Source organism: Antennarius striatus, chromosome 17 (genome assembly GCF_040054535.1).
Source record: "Antennarius striatus isolate MH-2024 chromosome 17, ASM4005453v1, whole genome shotgun sequence".
NCBI lineage: Eukaryota > Metazoa > Chordata > Actinopteri > Lophiiformes > Antennariidae > Antennarius > Antennarius striatus.
This window is the reverse complement of record NC_090792.1, coordinates 19,956,829-19,969,852: the sequence shown is the minus strand read 5'-3', so window position 1 is coordinate 19,969,852 and position 13,024 is coordinate 19,956,829. Positions and strand designations below refer to the sequence as shown.

The 13,024-nt window shown below is 49.1% G+C and overlaps 1 protein-coding gene across 1 annotated transcript; it reads right to left on the bottom strand.

Annotated features, from left to right (window-relative positions):
* Window positions 1–25: 25 nt before the first annotated feature.
* Window positions 26–12,996, bottom strand: ehd4 (EH-domain containing 4). Its single transcript, XM_068339064.1, has 8 exons — window positions 12,472–12,996; window positions 9,635–9,811; window positions 8,633–8,730; window positions 4,602–4,768; window positions 4,403–4,536; window positions 4,199–4,310; window positions 3,020–3,184; window positions 26–1,963 (listed from the first exon to the last, which is right to left on the bottom strand). Exons 1-8 carry the CDS (start codon window positions 12,699–12,701, stop codon window positions 1,406–1,408), a joined length of 1,641 nt encoding a protein of 546 aa, XP_068195165.1. The 5' UTR covers window positions 12,702–12,996; the 3' UTR covers window positions 26–1,405.
* Between the last annotated feature and the right edge of the window lie 28 nt (window positions 12,997–13,024).

Below are 13,024 nucleotides of genomic sequence, written 5' to 3'. Positions count from 1 at the left end.
ATCACCACATGACACGCCCAGGAGGTCTGGATGACTTTTTATTGGTCTTCAATCTGCTGACTGGATCAGAACCTCGGTTTAAACCCATCAGAACGGTCGCGGTTTGACGACCACTGAACAATAAAACTAAAGCACATCAGAATCACAAAAAACCTTTACATTCAGATGCGGGATGATGCTTCCGGTCGGACGGCGGCGGTTAGAAGCTCCGCCCACGAGCCGCAAACACCAGAGAGATTTTTTGGACAGTTTTGTACGTGAAACAAAGACGACGTTACGGATGTTCCCTTTAAAAGAAAGTGCAAGAGTTGGACCAGACGACCTCCTGGTCCTCACCGTTATCTTTTACTCTTCACATAGATTTTATTTTTTATTTCTTGTGCAACTTAAAAGGCACCGAACGGAAGCGCCGCGGGACGCTGGATCCTCCGGGACGGATCCAGAGCCGCCGCCAGACGGCGTCGAGATGAAAAGGCACTCCTGTGAAAATGTTCCGGACAAACTCCCCCTGGATTCATTTCGTTAAAGTTGAAAGGCTTTGAAATGAATAAGCGGCTAACGCTAAAGGCGGGGTTAGGGTTGGGGGGGTGGGGTGGATTTTTATGAAACTTTTTGTTTTACAAAAATCTAATCTGTCTTTCATGATTGTTTTCTGTGACATAACCGATGTTTCCATTGGACGGCGGCAGGAAGTGGGTTCTCATTTTAACATCCTGTCCTTTATAGGCTGCGTGCGGTCAACGGGGGTCAAAGGTCACACTTTACAATGTGAGGAAACTGACTGGAACGCGGTCCGTCCCGGGGAGAGCAGACGTTTCCACCGTCGTCTACTCCTGAGCGAGTGCCGCTCAAACGGGGCAAAACCTGACCTTTGACCTCCGGTGACCTCTGGTAGTTCTGGTTCCGGGATGGATTCTGCACCCGCAACCAGAACACGCTAAGCTACCGCTTCCTGCTCCAGAATAAGGATGTAAAATGTGTACAAGGGAAAGTTTCTGAATCAGAGGTTGGATTTTAATTTTCTAAAAGGAAACTTTCTGCTTCATCGGATTCTTCGGAAACTTTAAGAACGCCTTTCATCCTCGCATTCCGACACGCAGTCGTGTAAAATAAAGTTACTATTTGAATAAACATGAAGACCCTTTCAGAATAAATTTCCCCTTCCAAGCAGAATTAGTAAAATATGAAGCTACTGATATAAAAACTTACCGAAACACACGTCTAACATTCTGAGGTTGTCACAGTCACTCGGTCTCCTGGCTGCTTTTTTTGAAATTTTGCGATGAGAGGTGGACGTCGTCATGGCGACGAGCTCCTCTCGTGTGTAACAATGCTGTCAGTTTGCTGATTGGTTCTCCTGAGCATCAGCAGCACAAATCTGGACCTGTCGGCCCCCGTCGGCGCTCTAGTCCTCGCTGTGGTTGTACAGGGTGTCTGCCAGGGGGTTCTTACGGTGGGACGGGGGCACCAGGTGGGGGGGCAGGTCGGTGGGCAGCTCGTAGCCCTCCAGCTTGATCTTGATGAGGTGCTGGGCGAGGGCGAACTCCTCGTCGTCCAGCATGCCGTCGCGGTCGCAGTCGGCCAGCTTCCAGATCTTCCCCAGGACGGAGTTGGGCAGGTGCGAGTTCATCATCTCCTTCTTGGCGTTGACGCCGGTGATCTTGCCGTTGATGGGCATCAGCATGTAGAAGATCTCGTCGTAGTGAGGCTTCTCGCGGCTGACGATCCAGTCCTCGGCGTCGGCCCCGGCGCTGATGCCCTCGCCGTACCCCTGACCGAAGGGCCCGTCCTGGGAGCCCTCGAAGGCGCCGCCGGACACCATCGCCGGCGGCTGCTTAGACTCCTCCTCCCGGATCATCGTCATCAGGACGGCGATCTTTTGGGCCAACATCTTGTCCACTGACTCGATGAGCTTCATCTTCAGGGACGGGAACTTGTTGAAGTCGTAGTGCTGCAGCATGTCCTGCAGAGGGGTTGGGGGTGTGGGGGGGCACAAACCTTCAATGTCAAGATTCAATGATGTGAAAAATACCTGATGTAAAAACAAAGGATTTGTAACCCCTGAACCCCACAGAGCTGCTTCAGCGGCTCTAGATCTACTGCAACAGCAAAAGAATCATTCCTTATTATCAAATTTAGACGTTAAACACAGTTGTTTATTCATAAATACATTATTTTGCCATCAAAATCCTTCTTTGCAGTGTTGTTTGTGTTGTTTTATAGAAGTAAACAACTCTTGAGATGTGTGAGGCGTCATTAAAGTGAAAATATTCGCGCTGAAGTCTCCGTTCTGCTCGACACGCCTCATCAAACCAGCTGATGTTCTACTGCCGATAACTAAAGAACCGACAAGGATGGAAACATAATTTTTTTCCAGATGAAAGAAGAGAGTCAACACTTCATTTTAATAGTTTCACTGTGTTTATAGTCATAGAACTCAATATTCTGGTAGCCAATGAGTTAGAGAATCCCATTTATCTTGCAGTTCCTATCCTCCGCCTGCAGGGGGCGATGGAGCCATGAGTGAATAAAGAGTCATAAAGGTCGTCAGACTCGAGCGCCACGACTTTGCAGGTGAACGACGCTGATTTGTTGGGATCTGCACTGAAACATTCCACATCCTGCTTTCTGCAGCTGGACTCGGTGCCTCCTGCTTACCCCTGACCTCTGACCCCTGACTGAGAACAAAGCACGAGTCTGCAGGAGGATCCAAACGTTACGCAACGCTGGTCCTGAGAGTTCGCATCTCGCCAGGGAACCAAAAAATGTGAAACATGCCCTCCCTCCGCTGAGCCAATAAACACAAGCGTTGCCGAGGGACACACACACACACACACACACACACACACACACACACAGGTGGTGTAGCATGACCACAGCTGCACAGTGTGTGAATTTGTGTGTGTAGACATGCACACCACAGCATCGTCTGGCTCTAGCGTGTTACCAGACAGCTGGACGAGTGCGACGTCGCCGTGGTTTTAGCGCTGGTGATGTCACTTCCTGTGTGCGTGTGTACCTGCATCTTGATGACGTTGGGGAAGTCTCCGGGGCTGATGTGGTGCTCCCTCTGCAGGTGGGTGTAGATCTCCGGCAGCCTCACGATCAGCTCCTCCTTCTTCTTCTCCCGCCCGAACAGAGACGGCATCTCCTTCTTCAGGTAGCTGACGATGTAGGCGTGAACCTGAGGGGGGCGGGGCAGAGGGATGTCAGCTGACCACAAGGAGGAAGAGGAGGAAGGTATGCGGGCGCAGAATCCAACAGAATTATTGGAGATGGAAGGAAGGAAGGAAGCGAGGAGGGGTGGAGGAGTTGTCGCTGGATTCCTGGGAACATCTTTGCCATTAATCAATAATTGAAGTAGAGGAAGAGCGACAAACCGACCAATCAGAGAGCAGCACCGAACAATGGAGAACACAAACCGAGCAGAGAACCTAAAACTTATCGCTCCGGCTTCAATCCAACTCTGTGAGGAGGTCCATTGTTGCTCGTCCCGGTTTGATCGACTCTCACTACGTCCAAACAAAACACTTCCTGTCCTTGGGGGTCCAAGGAAGGAATCGGCGACAGACGTTTTATGCAAGACGACGACAGATGAGAGACAGATGAGAGGTTTCGTAATCGCCAGATGGAATAAATTGGAATTCATGTTTGGGATTCTGCAGCCTTTTCTTGTTTTCCTTCAACAACAGAAATTCCCACCGGGATCAGGATGTGGGGAAAAAAACCCCCCCAGAAAACCATCACCAGAACTCACAGGCGGGTCCAGGATCCAGTCCAGAAACCAAACACAGGAACACAGAACCGACACACAAATGGCTGCCTGCTGCGATTTAAGCCCCTGCCCTTGAACGCATCACGGTTTCATTCGCAGTAAAACAGAAAAAGAACGCGAGCTGATCCCGTTCCCAACAGACGGCGTGAGTCAGGACCTGGAAACATCTTTGTTTTTATTGTGTGGACACACACGCATCCAACCCCCACCGGTCACGCAAACAAGCTTCAGATTGAATACAGAACAGCAGAACTTTCAAATCCACCTGAGTTCTCCAGGGAACGCTTCAATTTCCTGACTTTGATGCTCAACCAAACATTCCAGGAGATTCCCAAAATTCCAGGACCCCCCCCAATAAAAAAAAAAAAACCTTGAAAGGTCTTGGCGTTAACTCCAAACACAACACGTGTCTTCCTCCCTCACCTTGGCCAGCCTCGCTCTCTTGATGAGGTCGTTGAGTTTACGGAGGGCGGCGTTCCGGGGAAGACTCTGGATGTCCCTGAAGAGGTCCTGAGACTCCGCCTCGAACAGACGCCTGAGGGAGGGGTTAAAAATAACAGAGGGAGGCGTTAAGAATACACCTGAGCCGGTCGGATTGAAGGACGGTTCCGCTCCCCCCCCCCTCACCTGTTCTCGGTGTTCTGCAGAGGTTTGGCCCAGAAGGAGCCCAGATAGACCCTCACCACCTCCGGGGTGTTGATCACCTTCCCCAGCGACCACATGAGGGCGCCATACACCCGCATCAGCTGCTGCGTGTCCACCTGAGAGGAGAGAAAGTTATTGTTGTCTTCTGAAGGACGCCCAGCCCCGCCCGGCCACGCCCTACCTGGTCGGCCTTGTTGAGCACCACCCTGATCTTGTCGTCCTGCCCCTTGAAGGCCTTGATGGCCTCGGAGAACTCGTCGGAGATGTCCAGCTTGTGGGCGTCGAACAGCAGGATGATCCGGTCCACGCGCTCCCCGAACCAACGCAGCACCTCGGCAAAGTCGTAACCTGCAGACGCACGAGAACGCCATCATCAGGACGATCAGCGTCATCGGATTATTATCCAATCCGAGCAGTGGATTGATCATTTGATTTGATTTTTAATGGAAAACAGTAAAAAAAAACAAGACGAATGAAGCTTCACAAAGGAGCTGTTTATGTCATGGTGTGTGTGTGTGTGTGTGTGTGTGTGTGTGTGTGTGTGTGTGTGTGTGTGTGTGTGTGGGTGTGGTTCTTCCCATACTGGGTGACTCTGTGCTCTGAGCTGGAATCAAGAACCAACTTAAGAGCTTCTTAAACAGAAGACAGAGGGATTTGATCACTTCCTGCTGGTCGGATCACATGACTGGCCCCGCCCCCGGCCGCGGAGCAACTGAATCACATTTCGTTAGTGGTGTTCACACCATTCAATGACATTTAAAAGACAAAACTTCACACAAAAGGTGTCCTATGACCATGAATGCGTGGGGGCGGAGCCAGAAAACGAACATTATTAACCCAAAACAGAGACACCGCCAGAATAAAAGTCTTCCACTTCTTCAGAGGAGCTCCTGAATTCAGCCTCAGCTGTAGTTCTGTTTGTCCAACGCTTAAATGTGACCTTTAAAAGGTCCTGCTCACACACACACACACACACACACACACACAAACACACACCTTCAGCAAACACTTTACCGTCCTGTCAGGTGGAACGCTTCACACCTGAAGGAGCACACCGTATGACAGCTTCAATCCTCTCATCCACTGTAAATATATCTATAAGTGTAACGCTTCAGTCTCGGTTACTATGGTAACGGAGGGAGGGGGGGGTCAACCTCTAGCATCAGATTTCAACCTCGACGCAACCTGTCCACACTCACAACACGACTGCAGGCAGCAGACGGTGTTTGTGGACACAACAGCACAAAGCTCACGTTGTTCCACGCCAGGACGACGTGTGTGTGTGTGTGTGTGTCCATGATGGACTGATGTGTGTGTGTGAATCAGTGTGTGTTACGAGGTTAAATACTGGACATCAACTAAAAGTCTGTCTTTCTGCGTCATGATTTATCAAACAACGCTCCATTGTACTTTGTGCTTGACTCATCAGTAATGACAGAGGAAACGCTGATGCGGCGTGTTTGTCGTTACTGATTACAGGTTCTTCAGTCCTGTCGTCAACGTTTCAATCACGGACGAAGACGTTCACACGGCGTCTCGGGCCGCGTTCCATTTTTAGTCCAACGGGCGGAGGAGAATCGGTGTGGAACCGTCCCTTTCATGAAACATTGATGCTTCAGCTTCAGGTTTCAGCCGGCGGGGTCCGGTTGGTCCCTGGAGATGGGATGGGATGTAAACACCGTCAGCGGCAACCTACGAGACCGACTCCAGCGGGTTCCGGTCCATAAATCTCTCTCCTGCTGCGTTTAAGGAGAGGAATCAGAAAGGAGCCGCTGCCGGCTCCGTCTATTACAGGATGAGCGATTGCTTCACATGTTCCCCTTCCTGTTCCAAAGGAAACACCTTCAGTTAAACAATAATACTTCCTCCTCAGCGGCAGACCTACTGTATTTGTGTCTCGGAAAAAAACATGTACAGAGTTCAACTGAGAAAACACGACGGCGAAAGAAGAGTCCTAAAGTACAGAAGTACCTAAAGTAGTACGTCAAATAGTACCTCAGATAATACTACAGTAGCTAGTACTAATAATGCAGTAAAGTAGTAAAATTAAAAATGAATCCGTCGGTGGTCGGCTCCGGTCCGATTCGCATCCCGGGAAAATCCTGCTCCACCAGGTACCTGGTGGGACGGGAGGGGGGATAAATTTAGCACGCCAGCGACCTTCGACCTCTCGTACAGAATCCCTCGTTCAAGAAAAGCGAGAAAGTAAAAAATCCCCAAACCTCCTAAATAATGAAAAATGAAATATATTTTCATCAACCAATAGACATGCAGAATTTACCTGTGTATAATTAATATATATATAAGTTACGTAAGCAATGATAGAGAATGAAAAGAAACGCAAAAGTCGTAAGAACACACAAGCTACGTCTTTACTCCACCAACGAGAACGAGATCCGTCCTCATTGATGCTGTATCCATCCGCCAACACGTGGTAAAGAACGAGATCCGGTCTCACTGATGTCGTATCCATCCGCCAACACGTGGTAAAGAACGAGATCCGGTCTCACTGATGTCGTATCCATCCACCAACACGTGGTAAAGAACTGGAAGCTAATAAAAGCCAGCTGAAGTCTTTAAATGTTGTATTATTCCTTTAAATGAGGGAAACAAAATGACTTTCTGTTACACAGAAGTGATGTAATGTGGGTCAGAGAGGAGAGGAGAGACAAACGAGAACAGAAGATAAACGAGGTGATGGGTGGAGGAAAAGATAAGCAGTAAAAAACTCATGTTGATGAACGAGGAGAAAAACACAGAAAGAAAATCAATGAGCTCTCTCTCTCTCTTTTGATAGGCTGACCCTCATCATGTGACTCCTGGACCCTGAAGCGCCGCCACCAGAACCTGGATCTCATCAGAATCCGTCTGACTTGAACTGATCCATGAGATTTAATTCTAATCTGTTCAGACAAACCTAATCTGGTAAAAACACCAAGATGAATGGGAGGAAAAGACGGAGCGCCCCCGACACCCCGTTAAAACCTCCACAGCTAATCGATCAGGGAACGACGTCCCAGAAGCCCCCTGGTCCCCCGAGAGGGAACGTCCAGGAAGCTGTTTGCCCCCCACATGGAAGAGTAGAAGCAGAGAGATAAACTGAAATAATCTTAAGGTTTTTACTGCAGGAGGACAGAAGCGTCCCTAAAGCCGACTGCTGACCCGGGGGGTCAGGTCCCGACCACCTGAGGGGTCCTGGACCTGCCGGAGCCCAAAGCGGTAGCTGCGATCTGCTGACGATCTGTCGGAGGAGCTGCAGACGTCAGCGGCCTCCGTGTGCGTCGGGTCACAGTTGGCCCGTCTAACCACTTCGGGAGGAATTCAGCCTCAGCCGAGAAGCGCTAACGGCTTCCAGATGGCGGGAACGCCCTGCCGCCGCTTCCTGTGGTCCTCCGTGCACCCCCCCTCACCCACCCCCACTCCAACCCTCCCTCCAAACCATCCAGAGGATTTTAATTGATGCTGTCATCCAGGCTGAGTCCTAACTAAAGCAACAGGAAGAACAATGTAGAACGTACAACAGCAGAAATATGAGGTCCTGCAGGCAAAACCGAGGGCTAAAAAAACCCTTTAATGAACTTCCATTCAGATCAGTCCAGATTCTCTGGATGGATCAGCCTTCAGGAGAAGCTGGGTCATGTGTGGATGTTCCTCTGGTTTCAGATCTATTTTTCCAGCGGTGTTTCTTCAGGGGAACCAGAACCAGAGGAGAAACGAGAAGCGAGAGAACAGAGGCACGAGACGCAGGACGAAAACCCCTGACGGGTAGAAAACCACATCCTGAAGACCTTCTGACGGACCGGAGCTTCACCAGTGGACTTCCTGTCCGCCTGACAGAAGTTTTACTCAAATACAGAAAAGTAGAACCTGGAAATCCGAGTTCAGTCCGTTCCAGAATGTAAAAAAGACCCAAACCCAATAAATCATGAGAAGAAAAAGTTTTTATCAACCAATAAACACACAGACTTTACCTGTGTGTAATTAATTATATATAAGTTACGTAAAAAATGATCAAGAAAGAAAAAACCCCCACAAAAGTCAGGAGAACACACGAGCTACGTCTTTACTCCACCAACGAGAACGAGATCCGGTCTCACTGCTGTCGTATCCATCCGCCAGCGAGCTCGTACCTCAAATAGTGGGGTAATAGTGTACTGGACGAGCATGCTAACATTAGCATGCGGTGGAGACGCTGCGGTGGGACGTTCTCACCTCTGCTGATTCGCTGCTTCTCCCCAGACAGGATCCCGGGCGTGTCGATGATGCTGATGCTCTGAAGAACCTCGTTGGGCATCTGGGAGCAGATGAACCTGAACAAACACACAGAGGAGAACACATTCAGACCCCGAACAATCTGACCATGAACTTCCTCTGTAAAGACTTAGAAGAGGAACAAAGCTGTAAAGTAATTTATGCTAGCCTTGATTAAATATCTAAACTTTGACATCATCATCATCCTCCTCCTCCTCCCATGATGACATCACGCTCTGGCTCCTATCCTGACCTCGCTGCTTTCTCCATTGTCTCAGGCAGGAAGGATCCAGATTGTTGGACAGAGGTGAAGTTCACCCGTCCATCGGAGGAGAGATGGTGTGTGTGTGTGTGTGTGTGTGTGTGTGTGTGTGTGTGTGTGTGTGTGTGTGTGTGTGTGTGTGTGTGTGTGTGTGTGTATGTGTGTGTGTGGCATCTTATAAGAAGAGTTAAATTTACTCGACAAACTTCAGCAGCAAATCGTGTGGATAAAAATAAAGCGGCTGTGCCAACCTGTGTGACGCACACACACTTCCCCTGGAAACAACAACTTATTTTAGTTCCTTTATCACACTGGAATTCCTGGTTAAAGACGCGCCGACCCTTACCCATCCACACACACACACACACACACAAACACACACCTCGAGGGTCCACTTCCTCACTGCTGTTCCTGCAAATATTTCTGGACAGAGGAAATACGTTTGGAGCGGAACGCTGCAAGATAAATTTAAACCCTCAGTTTGAACTGTCAGGCTGAGGCGTCTGCCTGCCAACTGAGTGTGTTTGAGTGTGTGTTTACATGTCAGTAAGGGGTCAGAAGGGTCATTTCCTAGATAGTGGACGTTTGTAGGAAAGCAGTGACGGGAGTGTGTGTGTGTGTGTGTGTGTGTGTGTGTGTGTGTGTGTGTGTGTGTGTGTGTGTGTGTGTGTGTGTGTGTGTGTGTGTGTGTGTGTGTGTACCTGTTGAGGAAGGAGTTTCCAAAGGCGTTGAGCTTCCTGAAAGGCTTCTTGGGGTCCACCACCAGAGCGTTGCCGGGGACGATACCCTCGTTCTCGCCGTACATCACGGCGATGAATCCGTCGGTGGTCGGCTCCGGTCCGATCCGCATCCCGGGAAAATCCTGCTCCAACAGGTACCTGGTGGGACGGGAGGGGGGGATAAATTTAGCACGCCAGCGACCTTCGACCTCTCATACGGAATCCCTCGTTCAAGAAAAGCGAGAAAGGAAGGAAGGGATGAAGGCGTCTGTGGCGAGTCTCTGTTCTCTGGTTTCCTGTTATCGCACCCAGAACTGGACATCAAACACACGGAGCTGCAAATCAACCACCGACACACAAAGTCCACGTGTTTCCAGTGAGCACACACACACACACACACACACACACACACACACACACACACACACACACACACACACACACACACACACACACACGGAAGTTGTGGTGCATTTGTAATTTAAAACATTCGGAGATTTAAAGATGGATGCTTGTAATACCGGAAAGATTTCATTACCACTGTACAAGTGTATGTGTGTGTGTGTGTGTGTGTGTGTGTGTGTGTGTGTGTGTGTGTGTGTGTGTGTGTGTGTATGTGTATGTGTATATGTGTGTGTGTGTGTGTGTGTATGTGTGTGTGTGTGTGTGCTGTATTTCCCCCTAATTCACTCATAATGGATGAAAGCACCACCAAGCTGCTCCATGAAATTCGTGTCGACTCTGTGAAGTCAACCTGTTTCCATGAGTTGTTGCATTCTTTCCCATGATTCATAGCATTCCGTGAGGCAGGACAGAACACACACACACACACACACGCATACACACACAAAAAGTGCTGCAGCAGTACTAATTATTGCTTGTATTGTACGCAAAAGGTTTGCGGGTCGGTTTCAATGGAGTGTTCTGTTGCCAAAATGTATAGTTTGTGTTTAATGTGCACACACACACACACACACACACACACACACACACACACACACGTCTGCTGATATGAGATAAGCTAATAGCTGCCTGTGTGGTGACCTCAGCTCTATCTGCTGTTTTTTTTTCTTCCACTTGTTGTTTTTTGAATCTGGTAAATGTTAAAACCGGTTGAGCGACGACGCGTCTGACGGCGAGGCTGTCGCAGGTTGTTTGTCAGGGATCCTGAGGGATTACGCCAACTCTCACTCACAGAACCACAGAAAAAAAACCGACTTGGGTTGAACGAAGGCCTGACGAGATGGAGGCGGAGCCGGCGTCCTGCAGAGACGACGCAGGGACCAATGGAGGTACGAATAACGGCGAGGAGAAGAGAGAACGCAAACAAAACGTATCGTGTTTCATCCTCCGTTCATCAGCTAAGGTTTCATTCAGTCCACAGGATGTGATGTCATCACGGCTGCAATCAGGAAGTGTAGAGCAACCAAAGGAGGCAAAGAGTTGAAGAGAAAGATGCTGGATGCTGGAGGGTGTGTGTGTGTGTGTGTGTGTGTGTGTGTGTGTGTGTGTGTGTCAGCACTTTAACTCGTGACGAACCGCCGGCCTCCAGGGTTTTACCCCAGCGAGGTCAGGACTCCTAATCTGCGTAGAATAAGAGCAGCTTTTCACTGGTTTAGGTGGGCGGAGCTTCACAGCTGTGTGTTTGAAGCAATAACAAAAATATAGAAATAAACTCATTTAAAGCGACTCAAACGTCTGATCTCGTTTCATTTTAAGAAGAAACAAGAACAGAATTTTTACAAAAGACAGAACAAACTATCAGGGGTCAAGTCAGATGTCTATCATCCTTGTTTCCATGGCGATGGTTTGGGTACAAATAAAGAAGGATGTTGCTCAACCGATCAACCGACATCAGAGAAAGCTCCGCGACTTCTTCTTCTGCTGAAACACCCGGCGCCACCGACTAGCTTCAGTTTGAGATGAATGAACAACTCTTATACAAGTCATTAAAAGGTCAGGGATGACCTCTGACCTCTGGGATGACATCATCAGATCTACAGAGTGGAAAGAGCTGCTGCTGCGATGGAAACAGGTGTGAAAAGCAGAGAAACAGAGTCAGAATGTTTTTCTAGTTGATGTTAACTATTAGTGGATTAACTGAGACATTTAATGAAATCAAACATGAGCAGGAAGTGACATCAGCGCGTCATTCACGTCAGTGTGGTGGAACACTACACCCCCCAGGAGAAAATTCATTCAGCAGAGGTAGAGATGTTAAAGGTACATTAAAAGACTTTATGATTATGGGTTGTTTTAATGTTCTGTAATTGTTTCTGGTCAGTCTGAGGAAATATAACTATTATTTAGAGCAGTAGTGAGATTACTTTGGTATTTAGAGTAGTAATGACATTAAAATGAAGTCAAATGGAGATTATAGATTGAAATTTAATAAATAACGACATAGAAACAACCTCTAGGAACCAGTCTGTGTTAGTAGGTGGACGTCTACCTGTAATAGAACTCATCTACATTATTAAAAGGTCAGGGTTGACCCCTGACCTCTAGGATGACGTCATCAATCAGATCTACAGAGTGGAAAGAGCTGCTGCTGAGATGGAAGCAGGTGTGAAAAGTAAAGAAACACGCAGAGTGGAATCCAGAATGAGGGGAGAGATAAAAACACACCATTTATTCTGGAAAGAAGGTGGAAAAAGGTGAACGTGACGTCCCTGAACGCAACACGCTCGACTAATAATAATGTTCTGTAACGAAATTAGAGAAGAAACTTCACACACACACACACACACACACACACACACACACACACACACACACACACACACACACACACACACACACACACACACACACCCTACCTGATGAAGGTGGTCTTCCCGGTGGAGTACTGGCCCACCAGCAGCACCATGGGTTTGCTCTGGAAGTCCGCAGGCTCCAGGGCCGGGGAGTGGAAGTCATGGAAGAGGTAGGTCTCCTCCAGCGGCAGCAGCTTCTTGGTGTAGAGCGTCTGCAGCCCCTCCGTCACCGTCTGGTACATCTCTCCCTCCTTGTTGCGGCCGCCCTGCTCCTGCTTCATCCAGCCGAACATGCTAACCGGAACGCCGCTGCCTCTGGACTTCCCTGTTTCGGTGTTTCCAAACGTTCCTCTTCCTCCTCTTCCTCTTCTTCTTCTTCTTCTTCTTCGTCCGCCGGGCTGAGCGCGAGAGTGTTTGCGCGCGCGCGCCTGTGTGTGTGTGTGTGTGTGTGTGCGTTCGTCTTTGGCACCTGAGGGTCTCCCTCCGCCGCTCTGGACACACTGACCCCTCTGTGCGGGGACTCGTGACGGCCGCTGGTGACTCTACCTGCGTTGGGGGCACCGCCCTTCCCCCTGTGACGCAGCGGGAAGCGCGCGCACACACTCACACACACGCG